Source organism: Poecilia reticulata, chromosome 16, assembly GCF_904066995.2.
Source record: "Poecilia reticulata chromosome 16, P_reticulata-male-v2, whole genome shotgun sequence".
Lineage (NCBI taxonomy): Eukaryota > Metazoa > Chordata > Actinopteri > Cyprinodontiformes > Poeciliidae > Poecilia > Poecilia reticulata.
The window spans coordinates 1,686,778-1,710,828 of NC_088845.1; the positions used below are offsets into that span (position 1 = coordinate 1,686,778).

General features: G+C 45.7%; 1 protein-coding gene across 1 annotated transcript in view; it reads left to right on the top strand.

Moving 5' to 3' along the window:
• The window catches only part of gabbr1a (gamma-aminobutyric acid (GABA) B receptor, 1a), a 105,193-nt gene that overhangs the window by 52,184 nt on the left and 28,958 nt on the right, over window positions 1-24,051 (top strand). The window contains exons 13-16 of the mRNA XM_081597566.1: window positions 3,474-3,719; window positions 5,785-5,848; window positions 6,442-6,519; window positions 16,659-16,809. Of these exons, the coding sequence (XP_081453692.1) occupies window positions 3,474-3,719; window positions 5,785-5,848; window positions 6,442-6,519; window positions 16,659-16,809 (539 nt within the window). The remainder of the gene's footprint in view (window positions 1-3,473; window positions 3,720-5,784; window positions 5,849-6,441; window positions 6,520-16,658; window positions 16,810-24,051) is intronic.

Here is a 24,051-nt window from a genome sequence, read left to right on the forward strand (position 1 = left end):
CACCCGTCGATCTCCTGACATACTGCAGCTCCTCCACTGGGGCAGGATCCCGTCCTCTGTGGACATTTCTTTAAAAATGTGAACTCGGGTCCGTCTACAAACAAACTCTGGGTCGGTTTGAATTCGTATGTGAACGCCAAGCAGTTTGGAAACCGCTCCAAACGCAGGAAGTGGACTGCAGCCAGTGGCGGAGCCAGAGGGGGGGCCAGGGGGGCCAGTGCCCCCCCTGTCATCTGATTGGCCCCCCTAGTGGCCCCCCCGATGATTGACATGTAACAACACCAGGTTATTCCTTTACATTATTTGGAATCATTCTAAGTCAACCTAATATCTAAAGAAGAAAAACAATAAATATATGAAAAGAAAATGTATAAAACTTTATATAAGTCCATGTGACATAAATAAATAGATTTTCATCAGGCGTGATACCAGCCTCCTTTAAACTCATAACAAGCTGATATTCTTCTCCTGGATGTTTCAGTTGCTACGCTGTGGTGCAACTCAAAGGCTAAAGCACTTCATACCTGGTGGTGATGGTAAAACACCAATAAGTTATTTATTGATCCTCCGCAAAAAAGAGAAAAAACCGAAGAGGGGCCGACAATGTTCGTAGTTTGGAGCAGAGGTTGAGCTAGTTTTTTCGTTGTCCGTCAAAGAAAAAAATCATTTTATTTCCAATTTGCAGTCATCTAACGAAACATTTACTATTTCTCTGCGAGAACGTTTTTGAAATCAGGTAACATTTCACAAAATGACGTGATTAGAAGACGGCAGAACTCTGATCGGTTCCTGATCCCTCAGCGGGAGAAAAACCAGCAGAAGCGGATCAGCTGCGCTAAACGCTCCAAAGTCTCTGGTCCGTTAAAGCGTCCAGATTAGAGATGATTCTCTGATAGATATTGTTCTTAGTCTGACTAATAATGAGCTCCATGATGTTCTCTGTGCGTAAAGTTGAAACTGTCTGCGCACCAAGTGTCAGCTGTGCGCTTGATCACAGTCTGGACAGAAACCAGCGGACTGCTCTCTGTTCTTATCAAGACGAGGGTGAGTAGGGAATCTGACATATTAACTCAGTTAAGTTTTTACTGGTTTTGTTTTTAAAACACCATTAACTAAGCAGTGTAACTATATATTGTATATTTGGCGTTTGTCGTCTCATGTGTGATTACTTGGAGCGTAACGGTGGAGCATTTATGCGCATTTATTGCCCAGCGCACTGCGCTAGTTTCTGCCTATCGGATCTGCACTTTAATTTCTTTCCTCTCTCAACAGTCAGCTGCTACCGTGTTTCCCCGAAAGTAAGACAGTGTCTTACTTTCTTTTTATCCCCAAAAGCCCCACTATGTCTTACTTTCGGGGTATGTCTTATATTGGAAAAAAATTGTCGAATTTTTTGTTTTAACCATAAAATTAACATTTATTAACAACCGGAACAGTATTGTATTCACCACAAAACAGTTTTATAAAAGGAAGTGCAGGGGACGGCGCGGTGACGTATGGAGAGTGGGACGGTGCGGACGTGGGCAGGAGACGTGGGCGCGCAGCTAGACGAGAGGGAGGCGGCAATACCCCCGTGTTTCCCCGAAAGTAAGACCGGCTTATATTAGCCGACCCCCCTGAAACCCCCGATACGTCTTACAATCGGGGGTGTCTTACTATCGGGGAAACACGGTATTCCTCTACTAAACTACAAGTAGAGAACATTCTCTTTAGCTTTTCTCTGTGTGCTCCAAACTCATTAAATGTAAACTCATTAGAAGCCCGAACCTCCATCAGGCAAATAGTTCTGGTCCGACCCGAACTATTTTTACCTGTCAAATTACCTGTCCAAACAGAGCTTCCTAACCAAGGTGTCCATAACTCTTCAACTCGCTGTCAGCTCCCGGTCAGAAAGACGCATTTAGTTCAAATTCCATGAGATGATATTCAAAAAGGATCTTTAATTTGAATGATTTTAGTTTCCTCTGTGATGAACTCTTTGCATAAAGTCTATCATGTCTCCATGTGCGCCAGTCAAAGGTGTCAAATGACAGAGGGGCTTAAAAAATAACCAAATATTCAGTTTGGTTATTTTTTAACCAAACAGTTATTTTTTTAAATTATATATATATATATATATATATATATATATATATATATATATATATATATACATGTGCACACACACATTTTAAATTTTTCCCCCCCAGACGTAGTCCTGGCCCCCCTTGGCCCCCTCAACTTTAAAAGTCTAGCTCCGCCACTGACTGCAGCGCAGGGCATTCTGGGTAAATGGAACCAAAACAAACATCCTCAGCTAGCACTAGCAGGAGAAATGTCATGTCGTCTTTAGCCAAAGACAAAAGAGAAATGCTACCATCGGGAATACCAGGAAGTGATTGATCAGCGTGCTGAGAGGAGTTTAACTGCCTGTGTGTCTCCCGGCTTCCTGTGGGATGGAGCCGCTCGTTTCCAGTAGTTAGCTCAGCTGAGTTATTTCCCTCTGAAGTCATAAATCAGTTTGAGAAAAAAAACATCAAGCTTCAACCAACTCATCTGCGTTCCAGCTGGAAAACCAGTGGGGATTGATCGTTGTTGTACTTAATGACAAGGCTAACTGTAATTAGCACAAGCTAATGCTGCATTCGCCGTACTGAAAGACTGTAAACTTGGAAAAGTTCAGCTGCAGTCTGTGTCTGAATTAATTAATGGGGACCTGTTATGCTCCCTTAAGACATTATGATTGGTCTATGGGCTACAAAACAAGTTCATCACATTTTCTGCACAAAATTATTCATAGATAATGAGATTTAGTCTCCTATTTGTCACTTTACCCTGTCACTTTAAATCCACATAATCTGCTGCTGGCCACGCCCCTCCAACCCACTCAAACTCACAAGCAGATCCACAATTATACAAGTATGCATCTTTGAAAAGCAGAAGTGGAGCCTCCTGCAAAACCAGCAAGACTCTAGGAAGTGGTTTGTGGATGGTAAATCAACAACAAAGCACTTGTCTTTTCCAGCAGCCATTGTACAGCGTATACATCAGTAAAACCAGCTAGAGCATTTCTGAGGTTGCTAGGTAACGGGCTGGGCTTTGCTGAGGTTGCTAGGTGATTTGTGATGTCACATTCTGGAGGTTTTTGAAATGGCTCATTTTCCAGACACCAAAAAACATCAACTGGAAAACACCTGGATGAAGCAGCAGAAACACAAAATTAAAATGTGAATTTAGCACAATAGATCCCCTTTAAATCAAACTGAATGAGGTTCAAATAAAAAGTCTTTACTGCCGTTTTTCTCCACGTCAGGCAGCCGTGCTGCAGTTCGAAGTTCAGGAATCCAATTTCCAAGTTCAAACTGAACACATTATTCCTGCATGCTGCTCAGTTGATGGATTTTAGCCCTGCAGATTGGTGTAAGAAAGCTTTTTGTGTTAACTCGGCTCGACTTGTTTCTTCTCTTCCTCTGCATCTCTCCTCGCTCCGCCAGACTTCACAGGAGTTTCTGGGAGCCTTGATGTCTCGTCTTGGGGGGAAGAACCCCGAGGAGACGGGCGGCTTCCAGGAGGCGCCCCTCGCCTTCGACGCGGTGTGGGCCCTGGCGCTGGCCCTCAACAAGACGGTGGCCCCCCTGAAGGCCAAGGGCCGGCGGCTGGAGGACTTCAACTACAACAACCACGACATCACCTCGGAGATCTACAGAGCGCTCAACACCAGCTCCTTCGAAGGGGTTTCGGTGAGTGCAGGGGGTCAACAAAACGGGAAATAAAGTTTCCGTGCGAGTCAGAGGAACTTTTCAGAGCCGTCCGTCTCTGCAGATGTTCTGGATCTAAAAGCATCTAAAAGCACCTCACTACTTCTGAGGGACATCTTCACTGAACTGGTGGAGGCAGGAGGGGAAGAATAATTAGGGAAATTATTCTGACATTAATCTTTGTAGGGAATCGGCTCCCACAGAAATCCTGTCTGAAGACAGATTTGCTGCAGAGAGGAGGAACATTTCAGAGTTTCAGCAACCAACGACTGTTTTAGTAATTAATTGATTAATAAAAAAATTACATTCTGTAGATTTATTATTAAACCACATAAAGCTTTAAAATATGCAAATGAGAAATTCAGATTTTTTTTTTTGTTAAATAAGACGAACATTTTCTTGCAGCAGCTTTTCTACAGTGAATCTGAACCAGCAGAAGCTAAAACTGTCCAACTGAAGGAGACCTGAGGAAAACATTTACACACGACGGGTTTTATCTTAAACTCAGAGCGTTTATATATTTTGTACAGTTTCTGAATGTTTGTTTTTAAGCTAATTCCCCTTTTTTGAGTTTGTGTTCTCCAATTAATCGACTACTAAACTACGTTACTATTATCTAAATAAACACTTTTTGATCAGCGTTCAGCGGACTGAAAGCCCAGCTTCATTTTTAACTTTTTCTCATCGTGATTTGAGGAAAAGTTCTGCTTGTGAGACGGATCTGATCCGCTCTCAGGCTGGTTCATTGACGGCTCTGTGGCGTCGCATCAATATTTGCTCATCCTATGAAAGCTCCGTTATCGATTCCCAGTGTGGCATTTACATTTGGCAGCTCATGTTGCGAACCTGAAAGGAGTCAATTGAGCGCAGAGATTTCAACAGCCCATCTTGTTGGCTGTGAACTCAAACAAAACCACTGGACACATGCAGGCGTCCTTCCAACGTCGGCTGGATAAGCTTCGGCCATTGGATGAATTTATCGACCCTGAACTGAGCCGTTCAGCTGTTATGTTTCGTTTTTTCCTATTATTATTCTCTTAATAACAGTAATAGCAATGCTTGAGTGGAGCCAGAAGAAAATGGACAAAATAACTACTGCTGTTCCTAATGCTAATTTTATTTTCCAGACTGACTCCAAGTGCAGCAGCCATTTTTTCCAAACTTGGTGCAAAAAGCCAGAAAGTTCAGAAAATACATTTATTAGATAATAACCTTGAGGCAGACAGGCTGGATTTTCCCCAGTTTCATCACGATTTTATAGGTTTGAGTACAAAACAACAAATACTAAATTAAACAAAACTAAAATAAAAAATCTCCAGTGGACATGTTTGCTTTGCATTTAAAAAATAATACATAAAAACCTCCTTTGCAGTCTTAAGTCTTTGTGAGCAATTTGGCACATTAAACACAATAAACTCAATAAATACGTGATGGAAACATCAGAAAAAAGGAAAACAGACTTTAAAATGAACACCCACATTTTTTTCCATGACAGGCTAAATTAACCAAATTATTGCCATTAATGGCACCCCGTAGGTTTACCTCTTCGTCCTGTTTGAAGACAAATTAATCCCAAATAGGCGACTTGGTCATTTTTGCCGACTTATTCCCACATTTTTGGACTTTTTGTTCTAAATTGACAAATCAGTCCGTCCATGTCCAAACGTCTCCTGTGTGAATATGTCGTCCATCACCATTGATTGGATTATTGATTATTGATTATCTGTGCAGGGACTTTAACTAATTGAGTTATTAACATGCAGATGCTAAATGCTAATCAATGCCATGTTTTTCTGACTTTAGTCTTTCCAGCGGTGCAGCCTAAAGGATCAGGGACGCTCGATGTGTTAGAGCAGACGGTGTGTGTGTGTGTGCGTGTGTGTGTGTGTGTGTGTGTGGTGTGTGTGTGTGTGTGTGCGTGTGTGTGTGTGTGTGTGTGTGTGTGTGTGTGTTTGTGTGTGTGTGTGTGTGTGTGTGTGTGTGTGTGTGTGTGTGTGTGTGTGTGTGTGTGTGTGTGTGTTTTCTAACCCAGTTCTGTCCTCTCCAGGGTCACGTGGTGTTTGACGCTCAGGGTTCCAGGATGGCAATGACCCTCATCGAACAACTGCAAGGTAAACCCACAGCAGACTCAGAGAGGCAGCTGCTGCAGTCTTGACGCTGTAGCGGCGCATGCTAGCAGACTTGATGCAGGAATGTGGTGACTCAAGGCTTCGCTCTAATTGGCCAGAAGCCTCTCGGTTTTAAGCTGTTTCTGGAAATGGCATCCTATTTGTCACCAGTGGCTTAATGAGTTTCCCAGCTCCAGATAAGGTGGGGGATTATTCTCCACCTCTGTTCTCATTGGCGTCCTAACGGATAAAAATTTCTAATCCGGCCCCCTTGTCTCCGTGACGCTGCGTCTCCCGCTTCCTGCCGTGGCGTTGAGGTAATTTGACATCCAGGATGAGGCGACCTGACTGGAATGCCTGATCCCACCCGGAGCTCATCAGCATTCCCGGTCCCCCTCTCCCTCTTTCTCCTTCTCTCCCCTTGTTCCTCCCCATGCTGCTTTTCATCCATCATTTACTTTAGCTGTTTATCTCATTTCTGCTGCTCTCGTGGGCTGCACTGACAGAAATACCTGCGCTATAAATACATGTTTACTAGCTCTGTGACAGAAGGAATTACACATAATTAGCTCTTGTTGTTCCTCTTGATGTTGCAGGAGGAAGTTATAAGAAGATTGGTTACTATGACAGCTCCCAGATGAACCTGAGCTGGTTCAACAACGACGTCTGGATCGGTGAGACATCCGTCCGTCCGTCCATCCTGATTGAATGTTGTTGGTTTCTGTCTTGTTAAAAAGCCGTTTTCTCATCTTTCATCCCGTATTTGAACATGATCTCAGCATCTCGTTACTCTGATAATTCCCTCATCTGAACAGGAAGTCCCATCATTGCACTTATGCATCAGATTTAACTCGCATGTTCTGGTAAACAGGATCTTTCTGCTCAACGGTTGCCTGTAATCTACACAATCATTTCAGAATATTACAACTCCGAAGTCTTTTTCCAAATCTTTCAAGTCTGGAACAATTTGCCTCTGAAACTCTCCATCGCAACTAGAAAAAAAGCCATTCAGTACAGGCATTGCATCATGTTTGAAAGTGGTTTTTGAGTCATATTGCAGCAGGCGGATAGTTAATCGCACCGGGGCAGAGGAGAGTTCCATCAACGCATTTGTGTCAAATCTGATGCACATTAAGTGCAATTGGCTGTAGTTGGGTTCTTCAGATGAAGGGCAGTTATTGGCAGCGTTCGCTCGCTGTCAGTCTTCAAGCTGCCGCCGCTTTCCCCCGTATGAAACTTTCGGAACAGGTGATGCTGTGTTCTCTGAACGGTTTGGGTAAATGCATCCCTCCGCTCATCAAGTGGATGTTCAAGTGGTTGTGATTTTCTGTAATTCCTGCGGCTATCAAATGGAACAGAGAAGAAAAGCAGGTTTGAGGTTAAATGCTGCAAAAAAAAAAGGATTTTTATGGATCCTAATGACCAGCAGAGAGTGTGACTAACAGCCAACGCACTTTTTTTAATAAGCAGGAAACGTTTTAATGAGCTAAACGTCTCTGCCTGACAGCTCACAGGCTAACTGGACCAGAACTTGTGCAGCTCAGACCACACCAACCGTAGCGTTGGCTGGAAGTCTGCAGCCTGTCTCCTACTTCGCCGTGAAAACCCGTCGATGTTGATTTACCTCCAGCACCACGGCCGGCGCTGCGCCTGTTTACTGGCCCGGCTGCTCCCTGCAGAGGTGACACACTTGTCTACGGACGGAGCGTGTCACTGATCAATCCTTCGTGTCCCAGTGAAAGCTGCCCTGTTTTAGGCTTTTACGGAAACGGATGCCTGCCAAGGCTTAACCGAGTCCTGAAGAAGCTCAGATTCCAGGTCGGCGTCCGTGGTGAAGCATAGTTGACCCGTAAACATGTCCGGCTCTGTGCGTTGCCTTGTTGCTACTCTAATGTGTGAGAAGCAGCTGAGTTTGCCTCTAAAGGGTCAGATGTGAGTTTCATTTGCGATACAAAACATATTTAATTGCCTCCGTTGAGAAATTGCCCTCCCTTTCTGCAGCCTGAATTTGTTTTTGACTGTTCACCAAATAAAGGCGCCGCCATGTGACACCTTTTTGTTGGGGGGAAGTGAGTAATTTCCTGCTCTTTGGGGCCGACTGCGTTCAGGGAAGTCTTCTTCTGGAAGAGCGGAGGAAGGGGAGGCTGCGAGCTTGAATTGCTCCACGCTGACAGGGTGGAGTAAACACAGCGGTTCTCCATTTAACCCCTCCAATCATTTCACTGAGGGCTTACCAGCCCCCCCCCCTCCAACACCACCAGCCTGCACCACGCGGCACTTTCTCACTCGCTGCACGGTCGCCCTAACAACCGCTTCAGCTCAGCTTTTCTTCTAATCGCTGTGGCAACTGTTTCAGAGCAGGGTCTCCATGGCAACACCCTGTCCCGATTCTTTCATCAAGGACGGAGGAGGGTATCAGTGCTGCAAACACAATAAGTGAATGGACAGTTGAGATGCACACACACTCAGGAATACTCCGGCTTCCTGTGCATTCATTCACTCACATTTATAACCTTAAGCTTCCCATTAAATATTTAATATGGTGGCATAACCGGCCTATTTGTGTAGCTATTCACCAGAGTGAAGGACGGCTCTTAATTGGGTCCATGTATGAAAACCGTTAAAACAGAGGGGAAAATGTAAGATTTGAAGGAAAATATTGCTCAGACACACCTGGACTGTGATCCACGTCCATCTCTGATTAATTCCCTATAATCTAACCCCAGTGTGTTTATGTAGAAAGTCTGGTTTGTTGTGAAGGTGTGAACTCGGGTCCGTCTACAAACAAACTCTGGGTCGGTTTGAATTCGTATGTGAACGCCAAGCAGTTTGGAAACCGCTCCAAACGCAGGAAGTGGACTGCAGCGCAGGGCATTCTGGGTAAATGGAACCAAAACAAACATCCTCAGCTAGCACTAGCAGGAGAAATGTCGTCTTTAGCCAAAGACAAAAGAGAAATGCTACCAGCGCTAAGATCCAACTCCATTTTTCTCGTCTGCTTCAGTGTTTCTTGGTGCAGCGCCCCCACAGTCGAGGAGGGGAACAGGCTTTTCAAAGGGTTTGGTTGGTTTGGCAGTGAAGTGTGAAAGAGAACTGCAGCAAGTGAAAAGTGTTGGAACTTCATGTTGTAAATTGCCTGGCCTAAATTATAGTCATGTGTTTCCTATTGAAACTGTTCTGGACACGCTGCTAGCTTCGTTTCTGGAAACCTACTGGACAAAATGCTAGCTTGGCTAGTATTAGCATCCCAAGCCAGGCACTAAATGGACTCAAAGAACTGTTTGAATCTTAGTTGTTAAATAATTTCAGTCATGATAATGAGGTGGCGACTCATTGGTCAAACGCGCTGCTAGCTGCGTTGTGTCGTAGCACTCTCTGATCGGCAGCTCATTCATTAAATGTGACCAGAGGTTTACTTTGAATCCCAGTCACTGGACCAGCTGAGCCTAAAATTAGGCATGAACCGCTTCTATAACCTCACAAGGAAATTATTCTGTCATTTTCTTCTTGACATTGCAAATATTTTCAAAACTAAACTTTTCCTGAGCAGCAAAGATAAACGTAATTTAACGTAAGGAAAGTGGGTGATTTTTGCAGGCGTTCCTGACCTCATCCTACCACGACTGGCTGAATTACACAGTAACAGGGGAGAAACTATCCATCCATCCATCCATTTTCTTTCACTCTTGTCCCTCAGTGGGGTCGGGAGGGTTGCTGGTGCCTCTCCAGCTAACTTTCCAGGTGAGAGGCGGGGTCACCCTGGACAGGTCGCCAGTCTGTCGCAGGGCAACACAGAGACACACAGGACACACAACCATGCACACACACACTCACACCTAGGGGCAATTTAGAGAGGCCAATTAACCTGACAGTCATGTTTCTGGACTGTGAGAGGAAACCGGAGTACCCGGAGAAAACTCACCATGCACAGGGAGAACATGCAAACTCCATGCAGAAAGACCCCAGGCCGGGAATCGAACCCAGAACCTTCTTGCTGCAAGGCAACAGCTCTACCAACTGCGCCACTGTTCAGCCCGGGGAGAAACTAACGGATCTCATTTAAAGAAAGCATAGGACATGTTTTCAGTAAAAACATTCAGAAACCATTTGGGTCTGAGCTGTGAAACTTGGCTGTTGTAAGACCAGAGCGGCGAGCCGCAGCTGCCGCTCCGGTCCATCCGCTGGTCTGTCAGCCTCACTGTTCTGTTGACCAGATGAGCCAAAGGCTAATCCAGAGTTTTGCTGAGTTAGATTGGAGTTGGCACCGAGGTCGAATGAGCCTTGTCATTTCACTTCTCTCGGCTGTCTGTTAGCCGCGCAGGCCGGATCTGTAGCTGGTATGAATTTAGCCTCCACAGGCTTCTCAGTCGACTCGACTCTGACAGTTTTACTGCACTGCATGCTTTTTAAAGAACTCCAGGACTGTGTCATGTTGGCCGTCTTCAGGCAAGCTGCTCCCTCTAATACATTCATCATTGTTGGTTCTGGCTCCATATTTAGTTTTGACTTCGATGTAAAGGTGAAGCGTCTTATTCAGTAAAACCCTTAGAGGTAGATGTTGGATTATGATAAACATCACACAGTTCTTACATGAAGAGTAAAAATTATGGGTCAATGCACAATTGTGCAGCTTGTTATTGCTGCAGGCTGGATTTCTGCTGAAACGCTCTACTAAGATGGACACAACGCTGCAAACAATAAAGGATTTTGATGAAAACAAGACTTCAGAAAGTCGTTAAGAACCCTAGAAGGAATTTAAAAGCCTCTAATATTTTCCTCTTGTCTGTCATAAAGCCTGATGTTTGTTTGAAACGGGTTTGTTGCGGCGTTGTGTAGGGAAACACTAAAAAGCTGAGATCATAAATGTTCCTGCACAGTAAACAAACTGACTGGTGCTCCGCCAGGTGGCTGTGAAAATGAACGTGACGAACGGGACAAACGAGCAAAACAAAAAGTAACCAAACCGTTTAGCAGCTAATTCAGATCCAGATATTACATAAATTAAATACATTTCTTCAAAACACTGCATCAATATCTTAATATTGTTACTCAGGAGTTTAAACTTGGTGTAATATTTATTGTTTTGTTTGCTGCTGGCGTTGTTTACAGACGTAGAGTTCGGCAATCGGGTGAAACGAGACTTCGTGGCACTAAGATGGTACAATATTTCTTGTTGAAGCGACGTTACATGGATAATAATAATAATAAGTAGCTGTTTTAAGATGGAGACCCAGCATCTATTCTGGACTCTTGTTTTGAAGTATGACAGGAAATGGTTCCTGGTTTGCTCACTGATGTGTTTTCATACTGATCAGCTCCAGTTTAAAACATGAAACAGAAAAGGAAACATTTTTAGCACTCGGACAAACAAGCGTTTTAGTTCCTTTATTCGTGTTGGACACGTCTTCCCATGAAATTAATTTCTTTGTGTTCATTATTGGTATCAAGGTGTTGCCATATGAATTCACTCCTGGTCGTTTAGTTTCTTGTATTTTGTTCTCTGTGTATTAGATCATTATCAGACATTGAGGATCCTCGAGTCTCGGTTCGGTTCCTCTGTCTCCCCTCCGCCTGGAATCAATTCATCTGCTGCTTTTGTCACATTTCATCACTGCCTCAGTATTTAAGCTCCAGGTTTTTTATGGCTCATTATGAGATTCTTTCTTTTCTTTGCTCATCTTCCTCTTTACTTTGCGGAGACCCTGCGACTTTCTCTTTTTCTTAAACCTTTGAAATGCCTTTTTCCAGTGGCTCTTTGCTTTGGCCCAAACATTACAGAGCAAACAAAGCAACCAGTGTGTGTTAGTCTCTTCTTTTCCCATGAACTGGTGGATTAAACCGCCTGTTCCTGGCAACGGAGAAACATTTAAACCTCAGGATCTGCATTCCTGGAGGAAATCTGACGTGTTCAGATGGAAGGATGAAAGAAGTCCTGAGGGTTTTTGTTTAAAATGGAAATAAATAAGAAGAGGCCTGTTGCTTTGAATTATCTTTGTGCAGTGCATCTTCAATAAATTGGTGTTTGTTGGTTGTTTATGTTCCGGATCTTTGGAAAAGTTTTGAGATGTCAGTCAGCCTCATACGCAGAAGTCTGACACGTTTACGCTCCATCAGCTTTCAGACGAGCAGGAGAGGAATTTATTCATCCTGATGTTTGATTAATATACGCTCCATACACAGGGTTATGATCACTTTTTCTTCACAAAGGAGTGGAAGCAAAGAAAGTGCTGTTTGCACGTAGTGCAGTAAAGATAACCATCCCTTTGTTCAGGTGGGCAGTTTAAACTTTTTATCTACGATGCTCTGCAGGTTGAAGCTCAGCTCTTTAAAATCTCATATTTGCGGTGACGTGACTTTCCCCCCCAAACTAAATAACTATGATAACATCAGAAGAAAGTTTTTCAACCAGTGCTAGCTGCGCTAACCCTAAGGCGCTAATCATAAATTTTAGTTCTGCTAATGCTCAGGCGCTATATTAACATGGTATTTAGCAGAAGCTAATGCTAAAACACTAAAGCACTAAAATGTAACTATGTTGAGTATCTGGCCCTCAACAGGATCTAAATATTTATTGCACTCCTTCCTGCACGGTTTGTGCTTCAGGAACAGACTTTTCACTCAGTTTCCAGCTGTTGAGTTTTGCTAACTGTGTTGCTGGTTTAGGCTTTGGTCATAAAACACGCTGGACAGCGGACCTCAGGGGACCTTAAGCCGCTACTGCTCTACAGTGATGCATTCTGGGTACAGGATGAACCGTCACAGGTGAATTACATGCAGAGAGGAAACGGTCTTCACCCACTTCAAAATAAGAGCATGAATAAAAACATGTTTAGAGAATTCTTAACATTCAGAAACCAAAACTTTAACAAAGATGTTTAACTTCATTCAACTGAAATTTTACAAAAAAGCCAAATAAATAAACGTTTTGTAAATTATCTTGAAAAATCAGCTTAGGGGAGAAAAAAGTGATGAACTGTTTCAGAGTTTGCATAATTGCTAAAGACCTAAATGCAAAATTAGCTCTGATATTAGCGGATTAGCAGAAGTTAGCCTATTCTCAGCTTTGGTCTGTTAAAATGGATTCTGTTAAAAGTTGCCCAACCAGCTCAGAGGCGCCACCTGTTGAGTTAGTTTGAAACTGCAACCAGTTCATAAACTTGTTAGTGAAAAATCCTGATGAGTTGGAGGAAGTTCCTGTTGAAGGAGACGATTTCACTCTAAATCCTGAACTTCATTTCAGATTTTTTTCCCTTCAGGTCTTCATGTTTTAGCCAGTGTGACGATGTGGAAGGTAACTCTACATGCTATTAAAATATCTCAGATGTCACCAGCTACGCACTCGCTGTGTGACTGAGGTGACAAGCATCTAAACAGAGCGTGATGGGCGTCTCGACGCCCTGCAGGGACGACGCTCTGACACTTTCCTCTGACATCTGACACATCAGCTTCACGCAGCGCTGACACTCCTGCTCTGCTTCCCCTCTGACATGCACACACTCCTCGCTCCGCGCATGCAGAAAGGCTTCCCGCGGGCTCGCACTCGAGCATGTTCACTCATGCTTGAAGTCTAGATCCACATACGTGTGGGATTTATTTAGTCCACATTTGCATATGCTGTGCTCAGATGAACACGCATGGATCTGCGGGCGGGCGCAGATTCCTGCAGACAGGCTGCTGGGTGTGAAAGAGGCTCCCTGTCCATCTGCCCGTGTTTGAACCTGTCTCACTGAGGAGTTCTTCTGGTGTAAAGCTACGCAAGCATGAATAATTCGGTGGTTAATACACACATTCCTTAACCACTGAAGCCCCCAGTGTTTTATTTAGACTTTCACTCTGTCAGGGAGAGCTTTACTCTGAAAGGACAACCTCTGACTGCGTGGATGAAACAAAACAGTCACAAATCTGAAACTCTGGGAGAAACTCAGCTTTAGAATCTCAGATTAACTCTGAAAAAATAAATTACATCACCAATAAACAGTCAGAGCCTCCAGGGAAAACTATAAAATGTTTTATTACAGTCAGAGGAATTATTTCATTCAGTTTTAATTAGAAATGCTAAATTTGATCTGTTACTTCTGTGTAGTGTCATGTTATGATTTTCCATTTCGTGTGCCGGTAATTCAGCTTTTCATTCCCAGCATCAGTCTGCTGTAATCCAACTCCGGTCCGTTTGCCCAGAAAGTCCGGTTCAGTCGGTCTAGTTTGGATAAAACTGAACTCTGGTTCGGTTTGAGTGCAAATGTGAACAACAAGTGGACCGGAGACCGCTCCAAAAGCAGGAAGTGGACTGCAGTACAGGGCATTCTGGGTAAAAACAACCAAAACAAAAACTAGCGTAGCGTTAGCAGGAGAAATGTCTCGTGGTTTTTAGCCAAAGACAAAAGAAAAATCCACCAAGCGCTAAAATCTGGTGCCGCTCCATTTTAGTTTTTTGTTTCTTCAGAGGGTTTCATGTCGTTTTCTTCAAAAGTTCTTGGTACAGCGCCCCCCGCAGGCGAGGAGGGGAACAGGCTCCTGAAACGTTTTGCTTGGTTTGACTCAGTGCAGTGGAAAGAAAACCACAGCAGCTGGAAATGGATCAAATGCTGCAACTTTAATCCTCAATCAAACCGAGTTCACTGGACTGTCAGGCGTGAAAACATCCTAAAACTCAAGACTCGACTTAAACTCGAGTTTATCTTCTGACTGGAGGTGAATGAGGCTCATGTTGTCCACAGTTACATGATTATGACCACAGACTCCATAACTGAATTATGATTTAATACTAAGTAAAATATATTTTATATATATCTCCGTATTAAATAACTACATTGCACAGAAGCCTTTATTTTGGAACGGTGACCTTGGGTAACATTTACTGTTTAGGGCTAAGAATAAAGCTTGTGAACAGAGAAACCTGTGGATCTATAGAGAGGCTCTGCCTGCAGTCACACAGTGAGCAACATGAGCAGAGAGATTAAAATGTGCTCATAAAAGTCATTACCATCACAGCCAATGAAACTCCTGGAGAAACGAGAACATTCAGTGGAAATGGAAACGATTTGAGACTTTTTAAAATAAAAACACTGTTTGTTGTTGTTCTACAATCACCAGGAAGCTTTTAGACATAATTATGGATCATTGACACATTAACTGGGTCCCTGTTTTAGTTTCCAGGTATTGAATGAGGCAGTTTGTTTGCTGCAGTGGCTTTGCTGCAGTGCTGTAGTCTCAGTGCTCTGGGTGGGGGGTTGGACAGAAAAGGCCCCGTTGCTCACAAACAGTAAATACAGCAGAGAGGCAGAGTCTGGGTCTGAGAAAAACAAAACGCTCAGTTTGACCGAGTCCCAGCAGGAAGCCAGAAACCAGGAGGGTTTACTGGTGCTAGCTGTCCAGGCTAGCTGCTGTTAGCCGTTACAGGTCAGTGCCGCTTTGTTTATCATGTCCTGGAGGGAGAAGTTCAGATCTGATGGGCATAAACTGGAACGTAAATCTCCAGAGGACTCGCCCCTGTGACCATGCAGAAAGATCCGGGGCCGGGACTCGAACCCGGGACCGTCCTGCTCCCAGGCAGCCAAGCAGCCGTCTGAGGCTCCAACTCATTTCCCAACTAGGAACAAAGGAAATCGGAGTCACAAAGGGAATTTCTCCTCAAATAAAAGCTTTTCCTTATAACAGATTCCCAACCTGGCGCCTCCAGGACGCAGGTCATCGTCCAGTTGGCGTTTTTCTCTGCGGCGCCGGCCCGGTCCCGGTATCTGTTAACACTCTGTGCCGCGTGCTGCAGCTCGTAACGTCGCAGGAGCTGCGTGTGTGACCTTCGTGTTCAGACCAGACGCTGAATCTGTAGAGAAGGTTGCGTAACTGCCAGAGCCAGACAGAGTGAAATGGTCTGCTGTTTCAGAGCACCTTTTAACCTTGGCCTTGTTGTAAAGGTTTTTACTCACTCACCTGTACACACACACACACACACACACGAAGCCATGAGTCAGAGCTGCCGTGCAAAGTGTTGGCCATCTGGAGCTACTTGGGGTCCAAACAAACTGCCCTTGTGAGGAAGTGAAGGTTCTGCTATTCCCAGCTGTTGTTCCTGCATCTTAAATGAGGCAAAATGTGTCGATGTTTTCAGGAAGGGAAAAGAAACGGATATGAAAACATCAACATGCTGGATGGAATCTGCAAAACTTTTAATTCCTGCTTGTGTTTTTTTAATGCATGTTGCTGGTCGTCCATCCGTCTGTCTGTCTGACTGACTGACAGCTGAGGCTCACTGCAGCAAATCTGCAACAGAATGGCTGAGAAGGAAACTTTGGCCTAGTCAAAGCCCAGACGACAGCCTGTGTGGTGGGAAACAGAAGTGACTGAGATCTGTCTGGCCTGACGTGATGTCTGCTGTGTTCGTTCTGCGATCTTCCGTTTGATTCGAATGAATTCAGGAGGAAAACAGAGTGAAAGTAAAACTGTTTCCTGCTGCTCCAAACTCCCCTGGCAGTTTGGAGGGAAGTTACCTCATTTATCTGTTACATTTATTCTGTTTACATCAGCAACCGTAGCATTAGATCTAACAGTCAAATGTATTTAAATGTCCCACTTACAGTCGGTTCTTTTATGCAGTGATTTGAGCTGCAGACGCCACAGAGCAGCTTTAAGTGTTTTACCAACAGCCCTGAAGTCGACTTGTTTCTGTTTCCATCCGTTTTTACAGAAATCAGAAAGTTTTTACAGATTTTGCCGTTTGTAAAAGTGGAACTGAAGCAGGATCATCTATCAGCGCTGACTGACTACAGGCTGTCGGAGCCTTTCTGTCATCTGAAATCTGTGGTTTCCTGTTCAGGCGGGAAGCCTCCGGCGGACCGGACCGTGGTTCTGGAGGAGTACCGCCTCTTGTCTCAGAAGCTGTTTGCGTCGGTGTCCGTCTTCGCCGGCCTCGGCATCCTGCTCGGCATCGTCTGCCTGACCTTCAACATCTACAACGGCAACGTGCGGTGAGTCCACAAACGGCGACTCGTCCGTCCTGATATTCCTTCTCTCCTCTTATCGTTTCTATTTCATGTCGTTCTGTTTGTATCGCCGACGGGTCCGCAGGAAGTCCAGATGAGTTTCCCTCATAGACTTATGAAAGTTAAAAATGCATTTGGAGAATATGAGGCTGATTCAAAGCCAAACAATGTTTGTATTCTTCTGTGCAGTCAGATCTGCTTTAGTTTTATAATAACCAAAAACTAAAAGTTTCATCATCTCTGGTGGAATTTGGTTTTGTTGAAGATGGAGGCTGAGTGTTGGACCAAAACCGAACTTTAACGTCTCATTTAGTCACCAGAAATCAAATGTTAGTTTATAAATGACGCACATGGATGCATTGAAAATGATAGATTATAGTTTATTAGTAAATAAAAACATCCTGGACGGAGGAACTGGTCACCAATCTGCCTTCAGGTCTGGAAAATCTCAGGTTTCCTGCAGCAAAACTTTCCCAAAAAATAAAACTGAATCATTCAAAATCATAAAACATTGGTGAAAAATAACGTTTCCTTAAAAATGCAATGAATTTAGTTTTTATCTCTGCACTTTAGTTCATCTGAAGCAAAACGAGCCCACACCATGATCCCGCCTCCACCTTGCTGCACCATTGAAGTGAAGCGTTTCTGTTTTCCTCCACACATGCAGACGGGGGGAGAGTATTAGAATAACAACGACTAACCAGGAATCTGTTGTAGCTGGAGGTGAGCAGAGTTTCACTTCAGGGTAACAGCCCAGAGGTGAGGGGAACCGCTGATGGCTCCAACACACCTGGATCCTCCCAACCATTCCCAGCATTCCCTCTTTAAGTGTCAATAGTCATTTTATGGATGTGAGTCAGAACAAGAATAAATATTTCCTCTTTTGAAGTCGGGCAGAGAGATTTCTCTGGTTTCTGCAGGTTTTGTTGTGGCAGCTTAAGCTCAGCCCAGGACCAAATGCAAATATCTTCTGAACTGGGATTTGCAACCTTATTACGCGTCTGAGCGGACGGGCTGTTTTAAGGTGGTATTTGTATGTTTAACTGAGGTCAAAGTGATTGTAAGTCCCTTTAGTGCGGAGCTTACGCAGCCTTTGGTGGAGCTGGAGAGGTTCGTTCCTCAGGGAATCAGCGCCCGGCTCCTGCTGCCGTTCAGACCCTCTTCCAGCTTTGATTACATTTCAAACGCAATTTCACCCAGCGCTGCTCTCATCTGCCAAAACAGTGAGTCAGATCAAACAAAATATATTCACCAAGCTGTTTTCTGAGGCAACTTTGTCTGGTTAGAGGGCAGAAAGCGAATCGATCGGTTTTAGGAGGGCAGAAACCAAATCGATCGGTTTTAGGAGGGCAGAAACCGAATCGATCGGTTTTAGGAGGGCAGAAACCGAATCGATCATCTTTAGGAGGGCAGAAAGCGAATCGATCGGTTTTAGGAGGGCAGAAACAGAATCGATCATCTTTAGGAGGGCAGAAACCGAATCGATCGGCTTTAGGAGGGCAGAAACCAAATCGATCGGTTTTAGGAGGGCAGAAACCAAATCGATCGGTTTTAGGAGGGCAGAAACCAAATCGATCGGTTTTAGGAGGGCAGAAACCGAATCGATCATCTTTAGGAGGGCAGAAACCGAATCGATCGGCTTTAGGAGGGCGGAAAGCGAATCGATCGGCTTTAGGAGGCCAGAAACCGAATCGATCGGTTTTAGGAGGGCAGAAACCGAATCGATCGGCTTTAGGAGGGCAGAAAGCGAATCGATCGGCTTTAGGAGGGCAGAAAGCGAATCGATCGGTTTTAGGAGGGCAGAAACCGAATCGATCGGCTTTAGGAGGGCAGAAACCGAATCAATCATCTTTAGGAGGGCAGAAACCGAATCGATCGGCTTTAGGAGGGCAGAAACCGAATCGATCGGCTTTAGGAGGGCAGAAACCGAATCAATCATCTTTAGGAGGGCAGAAACCGAATCGATCGGCTTTAGGAGGGCAGAAACCGAATCGATCGGCTTTAGGAGGGCAGAAAGCGAATCAATCATCTTTAGGAGGGCAGAAACCGAATCGATCATCTTTAGGAGGGCAGAAAGCGAATCGATCGGTTTTAGGAGGGCAGAAACAGAATCGATCATCTTTAGGAGGGCAGAAAGCGAATCGATCGGTTTTAGGAGGGCAGAAAGCGAATCGATCGGCTTTAGGAGGGCAGAAAGCGAATCAATCGGTTTTAGGAGGGCAGAAACCGAATCGATCGGCTTTAGGAGGGCAGAAACCGAATCGATCGGCTTTAGGAGGGCGGAAAGCGAATCGATCGGCTTTAGGAGGGCAGAAACCGAATCGATCGGTTTTAGGAGGGCAGAAACCGAATCGATCGGCTTTAGGAGGGCAGAAACCGAATCGATCGGCTTTAGGAGGGCAGAAACCGAATCGATCGGTTTTAGGAGGGCAGAAAGCGAATCGATCGGTTTTAGGAGGGCAGAAACCAAATCGATCGGCTTTAGGAGGGCAGAAACCGAATCGATCGGCTTTAGGAGGGCAGAAACCGAATCGATCGGTTTTAGGAGGGCAGAAAGCGAATCGATCGGTTTTAGGAGGGCAGAAACCAAATCGATCGGTTTTAGGAGGGCAGAAAGCGAATCGATCGGTTTTAGGAGGGCAGAAAGCGAATCGATCGGTTTTAGGAGGGCAGAAAGCGAATCGATCGGTTTTAGGAGGGCAGAAAGCGAATCGATCGGTTTTAGGAGGGCAGAAAGCGAATCGATCGGTTTTAGGAGGGCAGAAAGCGAATCGATCGGCTTTAGGAGGGCAGAAACCGAATCGATCGGTTTTAGGAGGGCAGAAAGCGAATCGATCGGTTTTAGGAGGGCAGAAACCGAATCGATCGGTTTTAGGAGGGCAGAAAGCGAATCGATCGGTTTTAGGAGGGCAGAGACCGAATCGATCGGCTTTAGGAGGCCAGAAACCGAATCGATCGGTTTTAGGAGGGCGGAAAGCGAATCGATCGGCTTTAGGAGGCCAGAAACCGAATCGATCGGTTTTAGGAGGGCAGAAACCGAATCGATCGGTTTTAGGAGGGCAGAAACCGAATCGATCGGTTTTAGGAGGGCAGAGACCGAATCGATCGGCTTTAGGAGGCCAGAAACCGAATCGATCGGTTTTAGGAGGGCGGAAAGCGAATCGATCGGCTTTAGGAGGGCGGAAAGCGAATCGATCGGTTTTAGGAGGGCAGAAAGCGAATCGATCGGTTTTAGGAGGGCAGAAAGCGAATCGATCGGCTTTAGGAGGGCAGAAAGCGAATCGATCGGTTTTAGGAGGGCAGAAACCGAATCGATCGGCTTTAGGAGGGCAGAAACCGAATCGATCGGCTTTAGGAGGGCAGAAAGCGAATCGATCGGTTTTAGGAGGGCAGAAACCGAATCGATCGGCTTTAGGAGGGCAGAAAGCGAATCAATCGGTTTTAGGAGGGCAGAAACCGAATCGATCGGTTTTAGGAGGGCAGAAAGCGAATCGATCGGTTTTAGGAGGGCAGAAAGCGAATCGATCGGCTTTAGGAGGGCAGAAAGCGAATCAATCGGTTTTAGGAGGGCAGAAACCGAATCGATCGGCTTTAGGAGGGCAGAAACCGAATCAATCATCTTTAGGAGGGCAGAAACCGAATCGATCGGCTTTAGGAGGGCAGAAAGCGAATCAATCATCTTTAGGAGGGCAGAAACCGAATCGATCGGCTTTAGGAGGGCAGAAACCGAATCGATCGGTTTAGGAGGGCAGAAACCGAATCGATCGGCTTTAGGAGGGGAGAAAGCGAATCGATCGGCTTTAGGAGGCCAGAAACCGAATCGATCGGCTTTAGGAGGGCAGAAAGCGAATCGATCGGCTTTAGGAGGGCAGAAACCGAATCGATCGGCTTTAGGAGGGCAGAAACCGAATCGATCGGTTTTAGGAGGGCAGAAAGCGAATCGATCGGTTTTAGGAGGGCAGAAACCAAATCGATCGGTTTTAGGAGGGCAGAAAGCGAATCGATCGGTTTTAGGAGGGCAGAAACCGAATCGATCGGTTTAGGAGGGCAGAAAGCGAATCGATCGGTTTTAGGAGGGCAGAAAGCGAATCGATCGGTTTTAGGAGGGCAGAAAGCGAATCGATCATCTTTAGGAGGGCAGAAACCGAATCGATCGGCTTTAGGAAGGCAGAAACCAAATCGATCGGTTTTAGGAGGGCAGAAAGCGAATCGATCGGTTTTAGGAGGGCAGAAAGCGAATCGATCAGCTTTAGGAGGGCAGAAACCGAATCGATCGGTTTTAGGAAGGCAGAAACCAAATCGATCGGTTTTAGGAGGGCAGAAAGCGAATCGATCGGTTTTAGGAGGGCAGAAAGCGAATCGATCGGTTTTAGGAGGGCAGAAAGCGAATCGATCGGTTTTAGGAGGGCAGAAAGCGAATCGATCGGTTTTAGGAGGGCAGAAAGCGAATCGATCGGTTTTAGGAGGGCAGAAAGCGAATCGATCGGCTTTAGGAGGGCAGAAACCGAATCGATCGGCTTTAGGAGGGCGGAAAGCGAATCGATCGGCTTTAGGAGGCCAGAAACCGAATCGATCGGTTTTAGGAGGGCAGAAAGCGAATCGATCGGTTTTAGGAGGGCAGAAAGCGAATCGATCGGTTTTAGGAGGGCAGAGACCGAATCGATCGGCTTTAGGAGGGCAGAGACCGAATCGATCGGTTTTAGGAGGGCAGAAACCGAATCGATCGGTTTTAGGAGGGCAGAGACCGAATCGATCGGCTTTAGGAGGGCAGAAACCGAATCGATCGGCTTTAGGAGGGCAGAAACCGAATCGATCGGTTTTAGGAGGGCAGAAACCGAATCGATCGGTTTTAGGAGGGCAGAAACCGAATCGATCGGCTTTAGGAGGGCAGAAACCGAATCGATCATCTTTAGGAGGGCAGAAAGCGAATCGATCGGTTTTAGGAGGGCAGAAACAGAATCGATCATCTTTAGGAGGGCAGAAACCGAATCGATCGGCTTTAGGAGGGCAGAAACCAAATCGATCGGTTTTAGGAGGGCAGAAACCAAATCGATCGGTTTTAGGAGGGCAGAAACCAAATCGATCGGTTTTAGGAGGGCAGAAACCGAATCGATCATCTTTAGGAGGGCAGAAACCGAATCGATCGGCTTTAGGAGGGCGGAAAGCGAATCGATCGGCTTTAGGAGGCCAGAAACCGAATCGATCGGTTTTAGGAGGGCAGAAACCGAATCGATCGGCTTTAGGAGGGCAGAAAGCGAATCGATCGGCTTTAGGAGGGCAGAAAGCGAATCGATCGGTTTTAGGAGGGCAGAAACCGAATCGATCGGCTTTAGGAGGGCAGAAACCGAATCAATCATCTTTAGGAGGGCAGAAACCGAATCGATCGGCTTTAGGAGGGCAGAAACCGAATCGATCGGCTTTAGGAGGGCAGAAACCGAATCAATCATCTTTAGGAGGGCAGAAACCGAATCGATCGGCTTTAGGAGGGCAGAAACCGAATCGATCGGCTTTAGGAGGGCAGAAAGCGAATCAATCATCTTTAGGAGGGCAGAAACCGAATCGATCATCTTTAGGAGGGCAGAAAGCGAATCGATCGGTTTTAGGAGGGCAGAAACAGAATCGATCATCTTTAGGAGGGCAGAAAGCGAATCGATCGGTTTTAGGAGGGCAGAAAGCGAATCGATCGGCTTTAGGAGGGCAGAAAGCGAATCAATCGGTTTTAGGAGGGCAGAAACCGAATCGATCGGCTTTAGGAGGGCAGAAACCGAATCGATCGGCTTTAGGAGGGCGGAAAGCGAATCGATCGGCTTTAGGAGGGCAGAAACCGAATCGATCGGTTTTAGGAGGGCAGAAACCGAATCGATCGGCTTTAGGAGGGCAGAAACCGAATCGATCGGCTTTAGGAGGCCAGAAACCGAATCGATCGGTTTTAGGAGGGCAGAAAGCGAATCGATCGGTTTTAGGAGGGCAGAAACCAAATCGATCGGCTTTAGGAGGGCAGAAACCGAATCGATCGGCTTTAGGAGGGCAGAAACCGAATCGATCGGTTTTAGGAGGGCAGAAAGCGAATCGATCGGTTTTAGGAGGGCAGAAACCGAATCGATCGGTTTTAGGAGGGCAGAAAGCGAATCGATCGGTTTTAGGAGGGCAGAAAGCGAATCGATCGGTTTTAGGAGGGCAGAAAGCGAATCGATCGGTTTTAGGAGGGCAGAAAGCGAATCGATCGGTTTTAGGAGGGCAGAAAGCGAATCGATCGGTTTTAGGAGGGCAGAAAGCGAATCGATCGGCTTTAGGAGGGCAGAAACCGAATCGATCGGTTTTAGGAGGGCAGAAAGCGAATCGATCGGTTTTAGGAGGGCAGAAACCGAATCGATCGGTTTTAGGAGGGCAGAAAGCGAATCGATCGGTTTTAGGAGGGCAGAGACCGAATCGATCGGCTTTAGGAGGCCAGAAACCGAATCGATCGGTTTTAGGAGGGCGGAAAGCGAATCGATCGGCTTTAGGAGGCCAGAAACCGAATCGATCGGTTTTAGGAGGGCAGAAACCGAATCGATCGGTTTTAGGAGGGCAGAAACCGAATCGATCGGTTTTAGGAGGGCAGAGACCGAATCGATCGGCTTTAGGAGGCCAGAAACCGAATCGATCGGTTTTAGGAGGGCGGAAAGCGAATCGATCGGCTTTAGGAGGGCGGAAAGCGAATCGATCGGTTTTAGGAGGGCAGAAAGCGAATCGATCGGTTTTAGGAGGGCAGAAAGCGAATCGATCGGCTTTAGGAGGGCAGAAAGCGAATCAATCGGTTTTAGGAGGGCAGAAACCGAATCGATCGGCTTTAGGAGGGCAGAAACCGAATCGATCGGCTTTAGGAGGGCAGAAAGCGAATCGATCGGTTTTAGGAGGGCAGAAACCGAATCGATCGGCTTTAGGAGGGCAGAAAGCGAATCAATCGGTTTTAGGAGGGCAGAAACCGAATCGATCGGTTTTAGGAGGGCAGAAAGCGAATCGATCGGTTTTAGGAGGGCAGAAAGCGAATCGATCGGCTTTAGGAGGGCAGAAAGCGAATCAATCGGTTTTAGGAGGGCAGAAACCGAATCGATCGGCTTTAGGAGGGCAGAAACCGAATCAATCATCTTTAGGAGGGCAGAAACCGAATCGATCGGCTTTAGGAGGGCAGAAAGCGAATCAATCATCTTTAGGAGGGCAGAAACCGAATCGATCGGCTTTAGGAGG